Source organism: Citrus sinensis, chromosome 8 (assembly GCF_022201045.2).
Source record: "Citrus sinensis cultivar Valencia sweet orange chromosome 8, DVS_A1.0, whole genome shotgun sequence".
NCBI lineage: Eukaryota > Viridiplantae > Streptophyta > Magnoliopsida > Sapindales > Rutaceae > Citrus > Citrus sinensis.
The window spans coordinates 27,996,149-28,020,481 of record NC_068563.1 but is presented as its reverse complement, the minus strand read 5'-3'; the positions used below and the strand labels follow the sequence as shown (position 1 = coordinate 28,020,481).

Here is a 24,333-nt window from a genome sequence, read left to right as displayed (position 1 = left end):
AGACAAAGTCCAATGCGCAATAAAAATATATATTGTAGTAAAATACAGTCGGTGCGAACCAGCTCCGAACCACATATTCCATTACCAAAAGTTCAAAACTCTACCATTAAACTAATCCATCTTCGCATTTCACCCGTCTTATTAAAAAGTTTCAGTAACGCATACACACGCGAAACTTGTCTTTAATTTTTTTTTTTCCTGGTGAGTTTATTAAATAAGAATAAGAATAGACTGAAAGTGTAAAAATTAAAATTGACAAAAATCAGAATAAGGAATGCTAATCACAATTAAGTTGTTTATTTGAACTGATGTAATCGAAATCAAAATAAGATGGATTGCTATAAATATTTTTATTTTATATTGAAATTAGAACTGGAATGAATTCAATTATTATAAATTACTAAAAATCCTTTTAATTAACTTTATCATCATTAATATTTTTTATTTTAATTATTGTGATTATTTATTCAAAAATTATTATTATTATTAAGTATTGTTAATAATATATTAATATATTAATTAATGACAAAAAAATTTATCATCATTATTATTATATTAATCATAATATTTTTAATCATTAATAATAATAATAATGTTAACATTAATAGATTAATTAATTACACTTTATTATTATTATCATCATCATCATCGCCGACATCAATCATTGACACCGGCTGCTGCTACTTCATCATCACTGGTTGCTACTGCTGCTCAAAATGGGGCTGAACAACGACAACACTAGCGACCAATTGCTGCTCCACAATTGACGAAGACAATATTACTGGATCGCAATTGTTGCTGCTCGATTTGGTAGCGATGGTTTGGCTGCTGAGATTTGCTTAGTTTTTTGCTGCAATTTTATTTTTTATTTATAGAAGGGCATTTTAAAAATTTTGAAATTCTAATGGGACAAAATCGTCATTCTTGGGCATGGCAGACCAATTATCAACCCGGAATTTTTTTCCCATTCCTCATTATCAAATTGGAATAGGCCCCACAATTCTGATTTAGATTAATATCTCTATTTTATGAAATAAATATTATTAATAATTCAGATTTTAAAATAAATATTGTTAATGATTCGGATTCCGATTCACTAATCTACAAAATAAACACACCATCAGTGTTTTCAAATAATATGAGAATATAGATGGCCACGGCACGGCCCATTAATTGACCATATCAAGTCAATCATTTTGGGCCATACATCGTGCCAGGCTTAGGCACAACATGGCCATACCTAGGCACGTCAGGGTAATGGACATGCCCGAGCATAAGCCCATTAACAGCCCATCGTGCCAGCTCACATGCTCTTTTTTATTAATTTCTTGTGTTGTTTTGTTATAGAAAATAAAATACAAAGTTAAAAATTTGAAGTTCAAATTTAAAAAGTTAAGTTTGAAATTTTTCAGTGTCTTCTAGATTTCTAAATTTCATATTGATAAATCTATTATTAAGTGATTTAAGTTAACTTTAATTGAATGATCTAAATCATTATTAATAATTTAACTTTTAAAGAATAAACTGAATTATTACTCAATTAAATAAAAACTTGTTAGGGATTTTTAATCCCACCTAAGATCTCGCAAGTAAAAATATTAAACAAATAAAAAATAAAAAATATAGATCAAGAAAAAAGCCAGTCACATAGTAGAAGAGTTTACATAGTAAACTCTTATATTAGAGAAAAACCATGGCCAGTATAAACAACGAGAGAATAATTTACAGTGTGAAAATTTATTATAATAATTCTAGTATTTTCTAACACATAAAACTCCAATAACACTCAATCTTTTAATATATTTATCTTTTATCTTATACTATAAACAATTTACTTACATAGAAAAAAAAAACTAACTATTATACCATGTAAATTAGTAAACTCAACCTCCCTATATATAGGATGGACAAAAAAGTTTGAACCGGTCCTACCTAGGCTCCTGGGCACTAGGCTCGGCCCACATTATGAGGCTATGGACATGGGTAAAAAAATTTAAAGGCCCCTATGAATGAGTCTAGTTAATTTACAATTTATATATTTTGTAATTTTGTAAGCATTATTTATAGTTCATTATGTTGTGTTACTAGTATTTTATATATTAAACTGTTAGTTTATTATGTATTGGATAATCATCTTTAATTTTTTTTTTTTTTGCTTTTAACTTTATTTTAACATATAACGGAAGCACAAGGCCAACCTAGACACCTCTAGGATTGGCCCAATCTTAGCCCGTCTAATTTTGGATGGAATTTTAGAGAACATGGACATGTTACCAACAATTCTCATAATTTGTCATCCCTATTTATATATAATAATTATTTTTTATAGAAAAATACTTATTGTAGGGGAAGTACTCATTTCTTCATACAAGTTGTTATATTCCTTTTTGAATAAGTTAAGTCCCCAAAAGAAAAATATTTATTCCTTAAATATGAATCCTCCTAAAGAAGAAATTGTTGGGGTTATGGGGCCCTAACAATTCTTCTGCGCAGTTGTAGGTGTAACATCTTTTTGTGTAATTTTATTGAGGTGGCAGTGAGGTTTCCTAGGGCGTAACTGCCCGGCCCATTGGCACAATTACAAATGTATGCAGCCCCTCATATCCACCCGCCACTTAGTGTAGGGCTCTGCGATTCCATGGTATAAGGAAATAAAGTTGCACCTTGGCTATCGGCTTAAACTTTTAGCCTAATGGGATTGATCCTAACAAAAACTATATTAGAAAATCTTTATTGAAAAAAGTTTGACATATGTTTTTAATAAAAATAACAATATTTGAAGGATAAATAAGATAAAATATTTATTTTTATGAAATGAAAAGCTACAAGTTGCAAATAATATAAAATATAGGCGTAATTTACATCATTATAGTTTAATTGTCCTTAAGAATAAAATATTTTAGGAAATCTTTATTGGAAAAATGAGACAAATTGCCTAATTAAAAATAACAATATTTGATAGATAAATATTTATTTTTATGGAACAAAAACCTATAAATTACAAATAAGATAAAATATGTGTAATTTGCATCATTATAATAACAGCACAACTCAACTAGGTTGGCATCCACTTAACTATCTATTAGTTGCATATAACAACTGTTTTAAACACTAAAAGCATTAGTAAATTTTAATATTCGTTGTTGTTGTCATCGTATTAACTTTAACAAGAATATAATCATTGTCACCGTCAATTTTAATTCATAAGTTATATTTATTTTATCCAATATCAATATTTGTTATTGTTGTTGAAATTATTTAAAGGGATATTATCATTTTCCCACCAAAGATATTCTGACACATCATGTTAGTACCACGATTTGGTAAAACCATTAATTTACCACCAAATGTTTAAACTGTTAGCATTTTCCTACCATTCCGTTAAAACTCAGTTAATATGTAACCGAAAATTCATAAAAGGTCAATTTTACCCCTGGAGCGTAAAAGACGATTTTGCCCTTCAAGAAGGAAGAACAGCAAATGATGATTTAATTACAAAATTCATAAAAGGTTAATTACATGGTCTTTTAAAAGGTCAATTTTGCAAAATTCATAAAGGGTAATTTTTGCCCTTTAAGAAGGAAGAACAACAAATGATGATTTAATTACAAAATTCATAAAAGGTTAATTAGATGGTCTTTTATGCCCCAGGGGTAAAATTGACATTTTATGAATTTTCTGTTACATATTAACTGAGTTTTAACGGAATGATGGGAAAATGCTACCAGTTTAAACGTTTGGTGGTAAACTGATGGTTTTACCAAACTGTGGTACTGACATGATGTGTCAGAATACCTTTGGTGGGAAAATGATAATATTCCTTATTTAAATCATAATTAATTTAGTGACTTTTTTAATATAATTAAATTTAGTAGCTTTAACTCTAATAACAATTCGTCAAATTACAATTAAAATTGGATTTGTATAACTAATTCGTGTTTTATATTTTAAAACTATAAATTATGCTATTAAATTAGAATTAAATTTATGATATTAATAAATAATATGACGTTTCTTCTACACTTATTGAGGTTATGTTATGTTTTTTGTTTTATTTAAAGCAATTAATATTTTTTAAATTAAAGAATTAATTAAAAGCACTGTAGTTTAATTTAGTTCTATATATTATTATTATTATGCTAACTAACAATCAAATTTGTCTAGCCAAATGAATATGGGTCATTAGCTTACAATTAGACATGGCAAAAATTCCACAATTTCTTAGTCAAGGAAATGACAGAGATGAGTAGGAATCCCTATACCTCCCCATTTTCTTATTTCCCCACTTTAATTTTTAATTTATTTTTCTATAACTATTAATGAATAGATAATAAAATTAAAATTGTAAAATATTAAATATTAGAGTAAATAACAAATATTAAAATATTTATACAAATAATATAATTATATAAATACTAGACTTAATATAATTATATAAAAATATTTTTCTAAAACTTTAATGTAGTTTAGACTTAATCACTGCCCACAATCCCACAAACCACAATCCACAATCCACAAATCAAAATTTAAGACACTCTCTCATAGTCTCACTTATCCTTGGCAGATTATTCATGCCGTACCAGGTACCAATTCATCTTTATATCATCATAACGTAGTAGCATGTCACATTGTCAATGGCCAAACTTGTCACGACGTCAGCCAGCAATCCTGCTTGCAATGTTCGTTGAGCTATAGTCGGTGGCCAAGAGATATCATTACTCATGGACAATACTCATGTCAATATTGTATAAAAATTATATTATTTGAATATTATACATACCAAAAATTTGATGGAATAGAATAAATAAAATCTATTCATGATCATTCTCATTTTATTTGTATATTTTTACGTTAATATGATTAAATTCATTTCAAAAATTAAAAAAATCAATTATTCAGAGATCGGAGATCTCCTGTTATTATTCGGGAGGGCAAATTCCTCTCAAGTAATTCTAATAGAGACAAAAAGGAGATTGAAATATATGCAGGATGGGTACGGGGAGATGCCATCCGCTGCCCTCCCTCCCTTCCCCGTTGCCAGCTAGCAAGCCTAGCATACTTGAAAAAAAAATTTTGAAATTAAGGCTCACGGGTTGGCCCAAAAACAGCCCACGTGGGACTGTGGGCCGGCATGACCATGCCCATGGACCGGCCTATGCCTAAAAAATAATTGTCACGCCGGATTCTTCTTAACGGGCCGTGCCTAAGGGCCCAAAACATATCTTGGAGGTGTTCACCCAAAACTATTCGGGAGGTATTCGCCAATTTGACTTGCGTAATTATGACCCGATTCGTTGCTTCAGCGAGGCAGAGTTTATCACCGATAATAACATTACTAAATAGCTTGATGGTAGTTCCTTTTCCCTACCTCCCTTATGTTCGGTCAAGGAAATTTATAAACTGAGCTAATTGGCACCCACTACCATTGTGAACTTAAGGTATGATGGTCTTATTCATTTTAAAAAAGAAAAAAAAATGATCTTCAATTAAGAAGAGATAATAAATAAAGCAAGGCCATAATTAACTGCGCCCATTGCCCATTCATGATATATACGTATCACATGGACATGGTCGCCTAGAAAACTCTATGTGGACACAAGAATAGCAAGCCAGGATAGATAGGATTGCCGATAAATAAATATCAGTCTGCATACAGCTTTCTGCTTCGTTCAGCTTTTTGCCATCTTTTATCATTTTTCTGTAAGTCTCTCGTTCTTACTCAAATCTTTCATAAGTTGGTTATTCCATTTCACTAAAATTACGTGCATTTTTGCTTCGTTCTTGTTGGATATCTTAATTATTTAAACTTTTTTAGCTTTGTTGAATTCAATTCATGGTCTCAAAATCGCATTAGACAGGACCTTTGAACCGGAAAGGATCATAATAATTTTCATCCTTCTGAAAGTTTGATGACAGTTTTATTCTATTTCACTAATGCGAATTTCTTCTGGACTAATTTAATTATGAGTTTGAGTGAACTGAACAGCTAGGTTTAGTGAGACAGGTACACTGATTCATCTAATATATTTATATATGTCAAGAAATATATCTTCTTTCTCATTACGAATTTGTATCCCAAGTAACTTACAATTTATACAAGGTTAGGAATACTCCCCTACTACAAAAAATCATCACTGGGGAGATTTGGTTTCCTTGTTAATTGCAGTTTAGTTTGTTTGCGAGTTTCTAGTGTGATAGAAACAGCAGATCTATTAAGGAATTGGATATTATTGGCATTTTTGCGTGTGCAGAAAATACTAAAGTAACAATTTTTCACATACTGGATTTTTTTTTCTCATCATCCTTTGAAGCCCTGGTTTTTCTTCAGTATAGGAGTTTTCCATGTAAATTAATTGGTTTTATTCCCTATCTATATTTTTTGCTTATTATTGTTTGATATTTTTGAATTTTTGCTTGTGAGATCTTGGATAGGATTAAAAATTGCCGACAATATACTTGTAATCTATCATAGATGGATATATATTTTGCTAGGTTTATTGTTTTTATACAAAATCCTTATGTCATTTCTATCTAAAATTTTTTTTTTCTGTACTTAGTCCAGAATCACAAGAAATTTTAATGTTTAAATGGGTGATGATTTAATCTGATGTTTATTTGATTAGGAATCAGTTCATTGATATCTGCATAATGGGAAAATCTGCAGCTGATGACAAGATCCTAAGCTACAACGATGTTGTTCTTAGGAGATCAGATTTGGACATCCTGAGTGGCCCATATTTTCTGAATGACAGAATCATCGAGTTTTATTTTAGCTATCTTTCATCATGCCTTGTTTCACAAGACATCCTACTGGTTCCGCCTTCAATTGCTTTCTGGATATTAAATTGCCCAGATGCTACATATCTGAAGGAGTTCATAGAACCGCTTAAATTGCCGGAGAAGAAACTGGTGATCTTTCCTGTTAATGACAATGATGACATGAGTCTTGCTGAAGGGGGAAGTCACTGGAGCTTAATTGTGTATGAGAGAAATGGTAATGTGTTTGTGCATCATGATAGCAATCACAGGATGAATAAAATAAAAGCAAGAAAACTTTTTTCAGCTGTGGTGGGATTTATGGGTGATTCAACTTCAGCATCTAACGGCAAGTATTTGGATTGTGTTGATTCACCACAACAAACCAATGGTTATGATTGTGGAGTATATGTTATTGCCATTGCAAGAGCTATATGTTGCTGGTATGAGAGTAGTGAACACAAAGATGCCGAGGGTATGTGGTTTTCTTTTGTGAAGGAGCAGGTTACTTCTGCTGTTGTCTCTCAGATGAGAAAGGAGATTCTACAGTTGATTAAAGGCCTCATGGAAAAGAAATAGGATGTATGACCTATCTGTCGCCTTTTATTTGAACTCATACGAGACCTGAAATTGATGTCTCTTTTTTACAGACACCTGGCCAATTAACATTCTTAGATTGTGCATCTCAACATTCACCGATGACTACCTTTTGTTTTATCAACAACCTGAACAATCTTGCATGAAATAGAGATAGTAAGTTTACAAGAAAATAGTTTCATTCCTTACTTGCTTTCAGGCTTTCAGTAGTCACATTGTTGTGCAAATTGTTCTAAAGACACCAGAGTGCTTTCTGTGTTTTTGACCTTTGCTCTATCAGAATGTTGTGAGAGAGTGAAGCTTCTTGCTCTTGGATGTGTATGGAACTTCTATTTTAATATTTTCTAGAGTTCTCTTTACTTTTCATGTTTCAGGTTTGCATATTCGGAGTTTTCTTTTACAGTTGTTCTCAGTTGCAAGAGTATTGGTATGTTATCTGTATTATTTGATACCTTGCTTAGGACGTTGCTAGTTTCTTAGCAGAGAATATTGCTGACAGAAACTTGCTCATAACAGTTCATGTGCGTTTTGATTTTAACACTACACATCCAAGCAGTTCAGACACCTAGAAAACTTCTCATCAATTGGTGTAACAATGAGTACCGGCTTGATCTTTCACAAGATCGTGCATTTCCAGCCAGGAATTAGGATTGACCACACATTTCATAGCGAAATACATTTCGGAAAGTTCATATAGTTACCAAATTTTGAAGGTTTCTTACTGCCTTGAAGAATTAAAGGATAAATTTTTCAGATTTTGGAAATCCAAAACTGAGGATTATGTATTTCTGATCAATTCCGGACTTCCTGTGACTGTAAAACACAAAACCTCATAGAATACACTTCATTCCATTAGCAAGAGTTGCCATCCTCGTCCATTTAATGATGGTTACAAAGGTGCGCAAAAAATCAGAACTACACTCGTGAAAGATTTCCACCAGTTTACTAAGGTGCTAATTGCATAATATCCACCAGGTTTGTCTCTTTTCTTTTGTGCGATTCAGGAATAGTACCCAATCCATAAGTCTATGGAGTTTTAGATATCAAGAAACAAATAAACTGCACTCGTGAAAGATTTCCTTCATACACGATGAGAACAAAGAATACACAAAATAAGAATATAACAAATAAGAGAGTAGAAAAGAAACCCTTGTCCAACTCAAATTCCTATAAGTAAAACAAGGCTACAAAATTGCATCAAATCTGGCAATAAGCGAGAATCTGTACTAGCAGGAGCATCCAAGCACCAGATGAGTGATTGCATCACCTCAATACCTTTTAGAAACTCATACCATAACGAAAATATGAAGAACTGTGCATGGCAATGGTTTAAAGTTTTATATCACATTATTGACTCTTCTTAGGGCCCTGCATCAGCATTACAAGAAGACAGAGAAAGTATTAGAAATTAAACCACAAGTTGAATTCATGGAACAAAAATATCAGTAATCCAATTTGATGGAAACAATCAGGTAACTTTTGATCCAGGAAGAAAGTCTAGCATAACCCTTTCCTTTTCTAATGCTGCCAAAACATACGTGGGGATGCAACCTTTTGTACATTTAATGTATATCTACATAGATACCTAGACTCAAAAACAAGTTCTGAACTCCGAAAAGTAATAGTAATGAGTAAATATACCCATGATGGATAAGAACAAAGTCTCTGCAACCACTTTCATGAAACACGATACAGAATGCATCCAGCTTTATAAAAGCAGCTCTAAAATATTCAGAAGACCAACTTCAATCTCTTTCCATCATGTTCATTGTAATGATTAATTTTTTTAACTGTAAGGATCCCAGTTAAGCATCTCTCATCAAATTTTAAAGATATTTTAATCGGTGCTCCAAAATAAAAAATTCTTCATCCTAATAATTTTCAGAACTTTATTTTGATTCCTGGATTTTGATTAAATTTGACGTGGCATTCCCACTCTAAACTACCTGATAAAAGTACTTAACCAATACATAACATACACTGCAAAACCTCCTTATTTACAAAGCCAATTAGAACCTGCTACCAGATTGAACTGCGATGTAGACAGGAGTTTGCCACATGGGTCTGAACAAATCCAAATTTGCCACCTCAGGATGTTGTGGAGACTGTTTGCCAATGTTTGATGAATAATTTTTATTGCTACTGTCATCAAACCCATTCAGAAAAAAGGAGTAATGCTATGCTTTCTCGGTAAGGATACTGAGTAGCCCAATTAATGTGACATCTTATGTCTCAACAATTGATTGGGTTTGTAAAAATAATTAGCAATAAAATCAATTATGCCAATGCTTGGCAAGAAATGATTGGTGACATATCAATTGGGATACAAACAAAGTATGACAGTAAGCATAGCATTACTGTTCACAGAAATGAAACCTGTAATATTAAGCACTTGCTAACATTCTCAAAAATTGGATTCTTACCATAATTACAAGCTTTCATATCATGGTACTATGGTAGTGTCGATAGGATAGCTCCCCAAAACTCGTAGGAAAGTAGCAAACTCCTGCCAAGTGTATCAATTCCTTTATCCATAATTAAAATTCATTGTCTTAAGAGGGATAAAAAGTTTTCGAACGAAAGAAAAACAAAAGAAACCTTCAAATGCCTCAGAGCATTTTGTGCCTTCTGATCAGCCATTGATGCTTCAAAATCCACATAGAAAAGATAATCAAAGTATCTGCAAAAGAATAAGACAACATCATTAAGCTGGGGTGGGGGGAGGGGGGAGGCAAACTGTTCATACAGCACTGATGTCAAAATTGAAAATATGACAATTGAAGGAACAAAATATATAGGTGCCATGGAAATAAAATGCAGCTAAAATATTGGTAAAATTACTTTCCAAACCCGCTGTTGTCATCAGATGATCGCAATGGCTGATTCCTCAAAGGACGGCTTTCAATCTGGTTGAGGAAAACATAGAAATGCTATCAGCATATCCAAGCTACAGATATTCAAATGCAATTTCAAAGAAGACAAAGAAATAATAAATAACAAAGAGACGTGTAATCCAAGATGAAAAAAAACAAACCTTTGTAAGGTTGATTTGCCTTAAAGCAAATACAGCAAGTGCCTTGAAAAGCACTCCAGGACCCTCCTCTAATGAGAAAACTATACTTGTCTATGAAATCAAAAACCACATTAATTACACAAGCTCCGTTGGTAATATGTAAGCATATTGATTTGAAATGATAGCATATTGAGTAGAAATGTAAGCACTTGTATTATCCGGTCTAACCTTGAATGGTCTATCCGTGCCTGGAATAATGGGCTCCCTAGCTAGCATTAGAAATCGAGTAACATTATCACAATCATCCTATAAAATGAGCTCATTTGAGTTACCCAATGCATTATCCCACCAGCAAGCTAAGATAATCAATAGAATTTAAAATTCTGAACACATACCTGAATATCCTCAGCAAGTATATTTAAACCATAGATCGCTGCAGCAGAAGAGCTAGCAACAGCTCCCGCATCTTTTAGTTGCTCGAATGATACATACTAAATGTAACAACAATTTCAGCTACAACTATAAACAAGCAATTAAATTTGAAATATCTATGTCTTCAAATGATTATAGAATATAATTGACTCTGACTAGGTTGACCAAGAGGACAACCAGGCTGTGACTAACAAAAGTGGTTCCACCCATCCCCTAAACAGACAAATATGTCCACATAAGATACTTTTTTGGAAGGCAGGAAAGGTAGAATACACCATCTATAATCATTGTATCTCATTATTTTCAGCTCCACAATTAAAAAAAGGTAGAAGACTAGTAACTGAACTGTCAAATCTAGGCCTACCTTTGCTGCACCTGCAGTATCGTCCACCGCTTCCCTGACTAACCCTAATTTCGTTAGTGTGTTCTCACATTGAGCAAGAGCCTGAAAAGTTGCGAAATAATTAAAGACATAACCCCAAAACAAAAAAATAAAACATCAGTCAAAGAGTACAGTACAACAAACCTGAGGATGGCTTAGAACCCTTTTCAAGTCCTCAACTTTAACACCAGGATTGGCTAGTAGGCAGTGTCGGACAGCAAATTTAACTTCCCCTACTATGTGCAACCTGTGCCGGAGTAAGAGATCATAATTTCTGTGGATGCTGCCACCCAAAGAATTCTCAATGGGTAAAACTGCTCTGTCTACAAGCCACCTCTCGACAGCCTGCAATTTAGACCAGAGATTTAAAAAATAAAAAAGACAGAAAAGTTTACACTATCTGAAACCATATTTATTTTCATTCATTCAAACATAGATTCTTTTAATTATATGAAAGAACTTATAACCAGTGCTCTTGACTGTTACAAACATTTCAGCCACTCTTAAAACATCTATTTTATTCATATCATATATGCTTGTTATTAAAAAAAAAAAAAAAAAAAAGGCATTTCAAATGCTTTCCTAATTTCACCAAAATTTAAACTAATTCAGCCTAATTTAATAAGTAAATAAATGGCAACACAGAAACCAAACAATTACTTCAAAAGCAGTGTCAAATTGCTCGCAAGGAACCGCTTCGCAATTTGGGTATGCTTTCTCTGCTGCTGACTCGCTGTAAGCTCCACGAACTCCCTTCAATTATAATTATCAATCAAATATTTACAAAATCTCATCAAATCATAAAATTTTCAAAATTATACATAAGTGGCTGCGGTTTTGCGGAAATGAAACAAATACCTGGTACGCAACTCGAAGGCGGGACCCGTTGGATACAAAATTTGAAAACTGAGCCGAAGACAAAGGCCCTGAAACACAAACCAAACCTATACAATAATTAAAAAAAGAAAGAGAGCGAGAGAGAATAAAATCAAATAAAAGCGAATAAAGGAGAAGGACAAGATGGATATTTCTCATACGGGGAAGCGAATTCAACGAATCATTCGAAGCGGCGTCCTCTTCATCATCATCGAGAATGCTCTGCGGGTGAAGCGCCGGAGCGGTTTTGTTATTGTTACCGCCGATTTTCTCATCGTTTCGGTTAATAGAGGCCTTAACGGCAACGTTAAACCGCCGTGGGATGTTAAGCGGACGGAATCTGACGATGCATTTTGGTGTTTGATCCGACTGAGAGGGTTTAGCAGTGATCTGTCGCGAAAGTGGGGTCAGCTGTGATCGCGCAACGGAGGCCGCCATTAATCAACGCGTGAGACAGCGAGACTCAGCCACGGGTGACTTGCCAGACGAAAATATATATGTGTGTATATATAATAAGGCCGGGCGCTGTTTGAAAACAAAGGAATGTAGGGTACAGTGTGAGTGGGTCCATTTTTATTTTATTTTTTCAGAATAGATTTTTTGGGACTGTAGTGTCTGCGATGAATAATAAATAATACGAGGTTGTTGAATTTTATCTTTTCCTATAATTCGTTTCTTTTACCGTTTCTGTGCGCTTGGTGGCTTTTTGTATCACCAACTTTACCCGAACCGCCCCCAGCAAATCTTGGTTACCAACTTTGGGAAAGAGAACGAAAAAAATATGAACATGCGTGCGTTTTTTCTTTTTCTTTAAATTTTGTTACACCAAACAAAAATTACACTGTGATTAAGAATAAATCTAGAAACAGGTTAAGACCAATTTATCAATTTATAAAGGACTCAGGAACTTAATCTAGATGGACTTAGCACAAATACAATTAAAAAAATTTTAGGAGACGACAATAAAAGGAAATAACGATGCTGACACGTCAGTAGTAGTTGTGTCGAAGTTTTTTCATCATGATCAAATGAGAATAAGAAAAGATTTTTTTTTTTAATTAGTGATAAAAGGTAATGATAAAAAGTGGGATATCAAATTTTTTTAAGGAAAAATGAGAGACATTAAATATAATGGATACAAATAATAACTAACATAAAGAAATTAAAAATAAGAATGATTTGTTTAAGTAATGTAAACCAAAAGTTAATTGACTAGAGTATAAAAATCATTAGAAGTAATAAGGGGAAAAATAGAAATTAACCGTATATATTTAATAGCTCCATCCATCCAATAAATCATGAATATTGAACCAATTTTTTTTTAAATATGTTGAACCAATTTTTTAAAAGCCTAGAAGACTCAAATGTAATTTAAACAGGCTATCATCGAAAATATTTTTTTTTTAAACATTAATGCTATCGGCACCCCTCTATCATCCTTTTCAAATCCCTTTCTATTTACATCCTATTTAATTTTTAAAATAACCTTTATTGTTCTTCTTCCTCAGTAAACCTAGTGAGCTACTTTCTCTCACCCATTTCAACCTTTTTTAACTTCTCTGGTCTAGTATTTATCTGTTGCTTTTCTTCTTCAATAAACTACATTCTCCCTCTCCCATTTCATTTCGGAAAGAAATAAAATATTACATAAAATTTGACTGTCCTTTAGCATGCTCATAAAGTTAATAGTCTATGGAAACTTCACAAAATCATCTTTTTTGAAAAACAAATTATAAATAAGTGAATGAAACTTATTTAAATCAAATTCTTAAATTTTTAATTGACTTCTTGTTTGTTTGCAAACTTTGTAGATTTTGATGGAGAAAGACACTGAGAGCAAACTGTATGCGGAGTTTAATTAGATAAGTTTTAATTTTTAATGTAATTTAGGATATAGAGAATAAAATTATAAATACATAAAAATAAGGGTTTTATTAAAAAAAAAAAAGAGGGATGCCAATAATATCATTCTTTTTTAAAAATTGAAAAACTTAGAAGATATTACAAATTAAGATTAGGTCATTCTTCAAACAATTTAAAAGTTCATCCTCTTTCGAATCTTCATTAGATTTGTCATGAAGATCATGATAAAATATCTTCAAAGTACCTCTATAACAAATATCTCACCGACAACATTGTATATGTATCCAATTTTAGCTCTATGAGATATTTCATCAACTCTTTCAAGCATTTCCAAAAAAGAAAGGGGGGGGGGGGGTCCTAACAATTATTTAAAAAAAACATTGGGGGTAAAAATGGATAGTCGATGACATGAAACCATCCAAATATGGACCTCCTCGTCATCTTCGATTTCGAATAGTAATTGCAAACCCAACTCATAATGGTTAAAAAAAAAATTATTTTTTTTATCAAACCAAACTCATCCTATCAATATTTTTGTAGCCATAACTACCTAAACTGTGTAATATGTTAATCAAGTCGTATCAATTAAAATTTATTCAAAAAAAAAGTTAATCTTATCAACTATTTATTTTCTTTAATTTATCATTCTACACAAATATAAGAATTGCATTGTATAATCAGTCTAATGGTTGGTCGACAGAATAACGAAAGATTAGTTTGAATCTAAATATATCAAATTTACAGCATAAAAATCTACAAAAATTTATTTCATAAATTTACGCCTATTAGAGATGAGATCAACATGTCTTATCATTTGAAGTGATGAGATCTTTAAATATCAAAATTGTCTTTAAATATTGAGGCATAAATCTATCAAGATCATCATGCCCATCCGTTGTGCAGTTAGCTGGGCCTGAAAACAAGTGAATAGTCTAGACATTCATGAAACACCGAAAGGCCGAAGCTTGCTTGAGCCTTGAAGCCTACGTGAGCCTAAAAAGACAAAAGCAAAGCAACGCTGAGACCCTGGGACCTTACGTGGTCCTGGACTCCGAATCCAGCCAACTTTGGACCTAACTATGCCCTATATGATAATGATTGATTAACGAATGACCTCGCAAAAATCTTATCGTGTATGCCAAAGTTGTTGGGCTTAGGCTGCAAGTTTAGGAGCAATTACTATGTCAGTCCGTGAGAGTAAGCGGCAATAATTTAGAAATGATTTTGGAGATTTGGTTTTGGTCATTTTCAAGGGCTAATACTAGACATTGACGCCGAAAAAGTAGCACAAAAATAGACGGTCTAAAACGGTGCCAAACTTGTCTACGAATCATGTCATGTCCCTAGGCGAGGACGATGTTGAAGTTTGTTGCTTGAGTTAAAAGGATCGAATTTGGATGATGTTGAATTACAAAGACGGTACGGATATTTTAGAGTGATTTTTTTTATATATAAAAAAAAAGCTTAAGAAATTAAAGATGTGATTGACATGGAATTGGAGGAATAGGTACTAATAATAGCAATTAACAAAGACTAGTCTTAATAGTATACATAATTAAAAGTAAAAATGCTATTCTCGAATAACATTAATTTTTTTTTTTTCCAAATGGATCAAATGCTTCTCGAACTATAAAATCATTATAAAAACTACCTTCAAGGATTTTACAATACATGGTTATTGATATTTACAATTAGAACATCGTTAAAAAATTTTATAATAGTCGATGCACACAATTAAGATATGTAAAGTTTAAATGGGTCATATCTAATTTCAAATATTTCGTAGTAAATAAATTCCCACCATGGGAGAAGTTGAGGAAATGATTTTCAATCAAGCTACTGAGTGGATTCTATTTAAAAATAGTTTTAATATTATTAAAAGTACACCCAAGCACATCACAAGTTAAACTTGTTCCTAGGCCAATATTTAGCTTTATGCTTGTGACATTCAGTCGTTCATGGAGGGTGTAATTCAGCGATAGAATTAAAGCCAAGTGTACTGACTCCATGCACGATCTGTAAAACAACAGTTCTCTAAATATTATCCAAAATCTAGTAGATTGGGGCAAAGTCTTAATCACGAAGAATACTATTCTCTCTCGTGGACCTGATTTTAATCACTTATTGTGGAACATGTAATTGACGTGGCTCCATGTGCAATGTCACTGTTTGCTACTTTTTTGTCACTGGAATTCTCGTGTAGCTGAGACCAGGTGAAGCAAAGAATCTTTGTTTTTACTTTTTATATTAAAAAAAAAAGGTTTTAAAATTTTAATTGTAATGATTGGACTTCACATTTAACCTATATATGACAATAATCTATGTCTTAGAAATTGTTGATATATGGTGTGATAAATACACACACGCGCCCGTTAATATTATAAGTTAAGCCCAAAGCAAAATTCTTGGTTGCCCATTTTCAAATTTGAAATTCTGATTCAAAATGGCGGTGATACGATTTGATCCATGTGCCATAAAGTTGCAAATGAGCTAGGCTATCATTTTATATTTTTTTCTAGATGAAGATCTAGAACAACTGTGATTGAAGATTGCTGCATAGAATATTCATCATAGTTCCATTATGAAGATAGGTGTAACAAAAATTTATTTATTGCCAAAAGCGTACAAAATAGTTAAGACTAGGTATAATCCTTTTTGTTCCCTCCCCCTCAAAAAAAAAAAAAAATCAGCAAATTATTCAAATTGAGTAAATTCTTATGTATTGCATGTAGAGGCGAGTATCATGGGCGGACCCAACTAAGGATTAAGAGGGGCTTCAATCCTTTATGAGCCATTAATTTTTCTTTTAAATGTACCTTAAGTCCCTTCTAAAAGAGTTAAATAAAAAGAATTTGAATACATTTTTTATATAACAAAAAGAAAAATTTGATGGTTTTCAAGACTTGATTCAATGGTAAGAGTGTTATTTGATGGTTTTAAAGACTTGGTTCAAATCTTAATAGCCACGTTATTTTATTTTTTTGAATATTTTGTGTAAACTACTTAGAAAAATGATACTTTCATGCTTTTAAAATAAATAATTTTTTTATTATTTAGAATTTAAAATAAAGTAATGGAAATTGAGTTTATGAGACTTAAAATGCATTCAAGTGAACATTAAAAAAAAAAAAGCGTCCCAAATTAAATAAAAATTTTTAAACTAAACCCCCCTCATTTAAGTGCCTAGGTCCACTACTGACAGGTATAGATTAGGTTCGACCAGGTTTATAAAAATTCAATCCAACCTAGTATTGATTGGGTTGAGGGAAAAATCATCTCAGCCTAACCCTTAGATCATCGAGTTAAGATGGGTTGGGTTGATTGAAATAAAAAATTCAAAATTTAAACATAGACAACGATTGAAAAATAACTATTTGATAATTAAAAGTAATTTCAATGAAAAAACATATTAATTCTCTTTCATGACATTAAATGTTGTCCATTATATATTTGTGCCAAACATCTATTAATAAATAGGGCAACAAAAATAAAGATTGTACAAAAAAATTATATAATGTGATATTTGAAAATCTATCAACTTACTTTTAGTGAAATTTTGGGTTTGATTTATAAATTTTGAATCTAAGGAATTCAATCAATATCAGGTTTACTAAAGAGAAATTGAAAAAAAAAAGTCTCTTTTATAAAAGAATAAAAAGTGTTAGGTTGACAGATAATATTAATTTTACTATGACTCTTATTGTTCTTGGGTTAAGATTGGGTTTGGTTAGGTTCATGTTAATGAATTCAACCCAATCATTAATTGGGTTAAAAAAAATTAATCCAATCAATCAATCTAAATTTAATTGAATTGGGTTGGATTGGATTTGCACACTGTAATTAAATGTAGATAATTGATATGAATATAGATTACGTTATTACGTAAACGTTATTAATCACAAGCTAGAAACAATAAAAAGCCACAAATTCTCATGCACTATGAAAACAAATAAAACTACATTAAAATTTATGATTTTTAGTTGTTTTTTGACTAAATATCATCAATCAACTCTCTCTCTCTCTCTCTCTCTCTCTCTTTCTCTCTACACACACACACACGTGCGCGCGCGCACACGCACACACTCACATATTTATAATAAGAACATTCTTACGCTTGGTAATGGACATGGTTAACTCACATAATTAGTATAATAAAATTATTTAAAAATCAATTGACAAAACCTTTAAAAATTTAACTTTAAAGAGTTTTATTTATTTATTTAACGCACGCATACTAGTCAACCTCAAACATAAGACTTGAGTCCTTCAAAAACCGCTTTACCACTAGAGCTAAACATTGTCTCACTCAAAGAATGTAAACATTAAAACTTAAGTTTATTAAGAGAATTAGTTTAGGGCATTCAAATGAAATAACAATAATAATATTATTATAATAATATAGTGGTGAGACGAGAGAGAGGAAATCGTTGCGTCTATATCTCTCTCAATGTGGATACCTGCGGTCATTCACGTTGAAAGTCCCCCCTTCAAATACGTTACCGAACGCAAAATTGGAATCTAGCATTTTTGAATAACGGCCGATTCATGATTATTACTTATTAGTTTATAATACGACCACTTCACCGTTTCGTGTTCCTTGTCCTAATTCCGGGGCCTGGACAAAACCAATCCATTACCAAACCCCACAATAGCCAAGGACCATGACGTCTTTGGCCCTCCCCCACCCCATACTCCCTCTCGTGCCTCGCGTGATAACCACACCCCATAATTTCTCCCACGTGCCGATTACCCACTTGGCCATTTCTTTTTTCAGTAGTTAATAATTAATTAATTTACACTCTTTTTATGTTTTATCGTTATCCATGTATAACCACTCCGGATAACGAACTACCATCAATCACGTGTTTTTAAGTTATTATTTTGACAATGGATTTATGATTTTTGGTAATAAATGTTGAGACACAAGGAATTTACTCGATCCCACTTGTATTTCTGAATATTAGAATATTGACTTAATTCAATTCCTATTTTCGCCGAAATTCATTTTTTATTTATTAGAGTTTGACACAAGCTAACAAGACTTTTTGACACAAAATGGGACAATATTTTCAACATCTAATCTTTATTTTATTAATAAATCCTTTAAATTACCTTCATTAAATCCAACATTGAATAGGATGATACGACTTTAGGAAGCAAAAAAATAATTTGAAATCTAAAATTAATAGGTCCTCATTACTTTTTTATTTTAATTTTAAAAATTAGATTCTACTCACCTATTTCATGGGTTCAAATCCAAGTTCCTTTTCTTTTATGAGTGCGAGCATTTAAAAATGCAGGCTTTGAGTTCATTATATGAATTTCAGAACAAGATAAGTTCATCAAACTCATCAAAATATTGAAATCACTTAAATCGGATTGAATCCAAGTGACAACTTGTAACCATATAAGCTTATTTTGTTCTTTTTCTATACCTTTTATAAGGGTTATTTGTAAACTAATAATAATAATAATAAATATAAGCTAATGGATGAAAGATTAAGACTTAATGGATGAAAGATTAAGACTTAAGAGCGACGCCATTCGGACAAAGCCCAGGTGGTGGACCCTTGCTCTCATAAATATGAGAGCATCAATTCAAATTTTTATGAATTCAAATTCACTCTTAATAAAATATGATTGAGTGAAATTAATTTGTAGTTATAGGTAGAGCAGACATTTCTCAAATTGTAATCTCAATAATTTGTTAACAGATGTAAATATCTAATGTAATATTAATTGTAAAAAGGAAAAAAAGAAACTTAAGAGAGATCGTTGTAACTCAGTGAGAACGCTCGTACGGCAACATTCCTTAATTTTGCAAATAAATAAATAAAATGAAATGTGAAACTGGGGATGATACTTTGCTTCACGAAGGAGGAGAATGGGGAGTACGGGGCCCACAATCAGCCGACTACAGAAGCTGGAGCCCACCTGGTTGTGGGAGATTTTGACAGTGTCGTTAAATGTTAATAATCCAAATCTCGTCTAAATTTGCTGTTGTGTGTTAATGTTCCATCTTTCCTCGTAAACTGAAATATTCGTCTCTTAGCCGCATTTTACAAGCCACGTGTTCGGTCAGACAATCTGGCATCTACCTGCGGGTCCCGCCTCCCACCGACCAATCACTTAGCTCTGTCCCTTCTTGCTCGCTTGTCTCTGCATGGCCCGGCCCCCACCCTCCCCAGCGAGTCCTCGCCATCAGCTCTCTATTTCCTCGTCAAGCTACGCGCCTACGGCTTCCCCTTTCACCTGTTGGGTTCGTATTTTGTTGTTTCTTCATTTTTCTTTTAGGTACTTATTTTATCTTCCCTTGTTTTTATTTTTTATTATCATATTCACACCTAGGATGGATATATAATATTTCAATTAATTTGAAAATAGTATATAAAACTTAGTTTTATCCTTTTATCTGAATGAGAAAACATTAGAATAGTGATATGTTTCTATAAAAAATAGCACAAGAACTCTAAAGACAAAAATATGTTTTATCACTTATAGCAATATATATATATATATTATCTTTTAGTGATCAGTGTCTTTTTCCGCACGTATCACTACCCAAACATAACATGTCATTACCCACTAGTGATCATGAGATAATGTTGCATGTTTTAGGATATCACCTAGTTATCCTAAAAGTATTTGAGTTTGGAATCGAGGTAAGGTGACTTTGAAATTAAGATATTATGATTTTGTTAATCAATAACCGTGGTTGAATATAATAATTAATTGTAACTTGAAATTAATATATTATGATTTTGTTAATCAATAGCCGTGGTTGAATATAATAATTAATTGTAACTTGTGACTATAAAAGAGATTGTGATTTACTAAACTAAATCCGACATATAATAGTGATCAGTATATATATATATATATATATATATATATATATTAAACTAATTAAAATTACGACACGACAATTCCATTAGGATCCTCGGATCATATCCTAACTTAGTTAGAAAATTGCTATCGTCACTAAGGAAATGACATAAAGCTCGGGACTCGATAAATGAAAACTTTGTTGGGCAAAAAATTGATGGTTAAGTTCTTATAAAATATCTATCATGACTGATGACACGACAATTCCATTCAACATTTTCTTTTTTCTAATAGAAGCCTTTACTAGGAGCATGCAGAGGCACGCCATTACCCTACCAACCTTAACTCAGTGAATAAAGCTTGCCATTCTTAGCAATGCATTGAGTCTGCTCAGTGCCAAATTGTTATAGATCATCAAACGAAACTAATCCTCTGAAAAGGAAAATAAATAAATAAATAAAACAAAACTGAGCCATCGAGATTCTCTTTGAGACTTGAGAATGGGAATGCTGATTCTTTTCTTAACAAGAGATGCTACCTTGTGTCTCGGGCACAGTTTCCTACATCATTTCTCACTTTTGCTTTTTTAATTATTCAGTGTTTTTCTTTATTTGACTGGACTGGTTTCTCATTTGACCGGTCAACTAAATTAACTTGACCCATCGCTAATCCCTATCTAGTATCCACTATCCACACTCTGTGACCCCACCACCACCAATTAAAGTGCTGTGTTTCCACATTCTTGTCACTAACAAAATTTCCTAATTCTACCTTCGTTTGTCGCTCCTTTGATTTTTCTTTTATAGCAATATATGCTTCTGTTTTATTGTAAATCATCCCAAAGGATTTCATATCAGTTGATCAAGGAAATCTCGAGTATTGCTTATGACTTGTATATCTCCTCTAGGACATTTGTGTCATGTATACTTCTTAACTATTTAATCACAAAAAATTAAAAATTAAATGATAGAAAAAAAAATTATTAGGTGCAATCAATACATACTTTTTTTATATATTGAATTCACGTAACATGTGTATTTTTATTGGTTGAGAGCGTTGAAATAATGCAATTAGAAAGAAGAAACTTTTTCCTATACATAAACATTGTAATTCATCATTGAGAGTAATTAACAATCTTTTTGATTGTCTAATTAACTTGGACGTTACACTGTCTTAAGATGAACATTTTATTTATTTTTTTGTTTAGTTATTGTTGGATAGGATCTAAGATCAATATTGGTATTAGTAATGTTTCAAAACTCAAAATACTATAGATCCAAAACTAGCATATGATATCGTAAATTCGCTCAATAATTTTTGTGTACTTGAAACGGGAGAGGTGCCGAAGCAAATTCTTTTAGAATCCAAAGGAAATCTAAGTGGGTTCAATCATTGATTGTTTATTATTTTCATTTCTGACAGAAGATGACAGGTTAGAATTCCGGTTGGTGGTCACATTGATTTTCTCGCCATTCCAAGAATCTTGGTCCATAAATGGGATTTATATTTAATTTCTCAAGAAAAATAAAAGGTGGCTATATGTTAGCCCTCTGATCTTTATTTGATTGCCTGATGATCATAATTTGATGAGTGGATCGCATGTGGATTGATTGCTTCTTTTATGTGTTCTCATTCTGCTAAAATACAGAAATGTGCTTTAATGACTTTATTATATTTTATAAAACTTTCTTTTTGATGTTTTAATTATAAAGAATTGGGTCTTGATAGAATTTAAGCAATTAAATAGAATGAAGGTTAATGGTTTCCAACTTACGAAGAAAAAGACATCATGTTATCATTTTGGATAGATGGGGTTTTATATTTATGATTAGTTAAGGTTTATAAAGAAGATGGAATAGAAGATAACAAAAAATTCTATGGACCCATGTGACATACAAACATGTATTAAATTATCTTTTCATAATCGACTGTACTGACAATTTTTTTTAAAAAAAAATTAATTCAACATTTGGATTTAATTATCTTATAGTATATATGTTCCATAACAATAATAATATGCTTACAAAATTTATATCCCTACTAATTGACATATGATGTGATATTCTGCTACATGTCAAATAGTTATATGCATTGTTCATGGTGATTTAAACTTCAATCCTGACTTTATAAGTGCAGCTGCAGCATTACTAATATCGTAACTATATTTGAAGTCTTTTTCAATAAATTTCTAGTCTTCTTGGTCTGTATCAAGTCATAGTTGGTCAATGGCATGTGTGTTGAAAAACCCTAAAAGATTTCATGAACATAATTATTATGCAAGCTGGAACAATTTGTGGAGACAGATGCATGGATCAGTCGCAATCTGGCATATAAGTATCCATGATGTGACCATGTAGATGTCATCGATGATAAAATTGGCTGCTTCGCTATTCCTTTAATTTGATTAATTTATCAAAATTATATAAAACTCAAATAAATCTATTCAAATTACCAATGGAAACATGAAAAAGATTGTAATACAATAACCTCTAAAACATAACATAATGGTAGGTTAATTTCAAAATTGAAGGGGACCAAGACTAGTCACAAAAATTTGTGCCCCAGAAGGAGCAGTAGTGGGCACAGCGAGAATGACACAAAGCAATTAAAGCCATGCATGAAAGCAAATTCCATGGTGGTGCTGGTTGTTAAATAAAATATTTTGTAATTGAAACCCACAAGATGAAGATGAAGACGAAATTCTTTCTATCATTTTCACTAGTGTCCCCCTGCTGTCACTCACCATCATTATAAGTCCACATCATCAGAACCTTCAACAAACAAACAGCAATTCAGCAACAGCAACTATTGGCATTGGGATCCAAATCAATCTAACCCGTCAGATCTTCATCATCATCATCACTCCACTGGGCCCCCGTACATAATCTCTCACCTTGTACACACCTAAGGACCAAATCTCTGTTTTTATTTATTTATTTATATTTTTTTTGTGTCTTTTTGTTTCGATAAACATGGGGTTTATGCATTATTGGATTTATATGTAGGATTAATTTCACTCTACTCTTATTATTGTTGAAAATCATCAAAATACCCCAATATTAATGTAAAGTCATCAACACAGCACCCCTGATCATAATAGACACTCGCGTATAAAGATTTTTTTTATCTTAAAGGGATCGATTTCTCTTTACACATTCATTATAGAAGAAAATAATTTACTTTGTATTTGTGCATGATACTGAGGTATGTTAAGGTGCCTAAATGGCTAAATTGATAAAAAAAGAAAAATTGTCTATGACAAACAAAGGTGTCCAGTAACTGCTGCCTGCTGGGGGCACATTGATGAGTAACAATAATAATGGGGCAATGTTGAGCTGTTTCAATAATAATGGAGGTGGAGTGGAATTAACCATAATGTTATTTGCCCAAGTGAATAAATCGCAGAGTTATTGGCGACTGGGGATGGTGGTAGTGGTGGGGACCACATGAAGTGGGACCCCCAAAGTATAGTTGCATCCACGCGGGAAGGGCCCACTCAGCTAATAGAAGCGAGCTGGCTCGTATGTCATATCCTATGATATGAATCCGTTGCATAAGAAAATTTTATTTTTATTTAAAAAAAAGAAAA

At 32.2% G+C, this 24,333-nt stretch overlaps 2 protein-coding genes across 4 annotated transcripts; one reads left to right on the top strand and one right to left on the bottom strand.

The window, feature by feature from the left end:
• Nucleotides 1–5,373: 5,373 nt before the first annotated feature.
• On the top strand, nucleotides 5,374–7,712 carry LOC102628280 (NEDD8-specific protease 1). Of its 2 annotated transcripts, none has more exons than XM_025101975.2 (2): nucleotides 5,374–5,700; nucleotides 6,631–7,712. In XM_025101975.2, exon 2 carries the CDS (start codon nucleotides 6,649–6,651, stop codon nucleotides 7,333–7,335), a length of 687 nt encoding a protein of 228 aa, XP_024957743.1. In that variant the 5' UTR covers nucleotides 5,374–5,700; nucleotides 6,631–6,648; the 3' UTR covers nucleotides 7,336–7,712. The 2 variants fall into 2 exon arrangements, with proteins under 2 accessions (XP_024957743.1, XP_006488190.1); XM_006488127.4 differs by having other exon boundaries at nucleotides 5,378–5,700; nucleotides 6,624–7,712.
• Nucleotides 7,713–8,413: 701 nt separating this feature from the next.
• LOC102627790 (arogenate dehydratase 2) lies at nucleotides 8,414–12,561 on the bottom strand. Of its 2 annotated transcripts, none has more exons than XM_006488125.4 (12): nucleotides 12,218–12,561; nucleotides 12,039–12,124; nucleotides 11,841–11,933; nucleotides 11,325–11,525; nucleotides 11,163–11,243; nucleotides 10,762–10,857; nucleotides 10,595–10,672; nucleotides 10,388–10,477; nucleotides 10,195–10,259; nucleotides 9,952–10,033; nucleotides 9,777–9,859; nucleotides 8,414–8,721 (listed from the first exon to the last, which is right to left on the bottom strand). In XM_006488125.4, the coding sequence occupies exons 1-11, from the start codon at nucleotides 12,492–12,494 to the stop codon at nucleotides 9,797–9,799; spliced, it is 1,212 nt and encodes a 403-aa protein (XP_006488188.2). In that variant the 5' UTR covers nucleotides 12,495–12,561; the 3' UTR covers nucleotides 8,414–8,721; nucleotides 9,777–9,796. The 2 variants fall into 2 exon arrangements, with proteins under 2 accessions (XP_006488188.2, XP_006488189.2); XM_006488126.4 differs by having other exon boundaries at nucleotides 12,039–12,106; nucleotides 12,218–12,559.
• Between the last annotated feature and the right edge of the window lie 11,772 nt (nucleotides 12,562–24,333).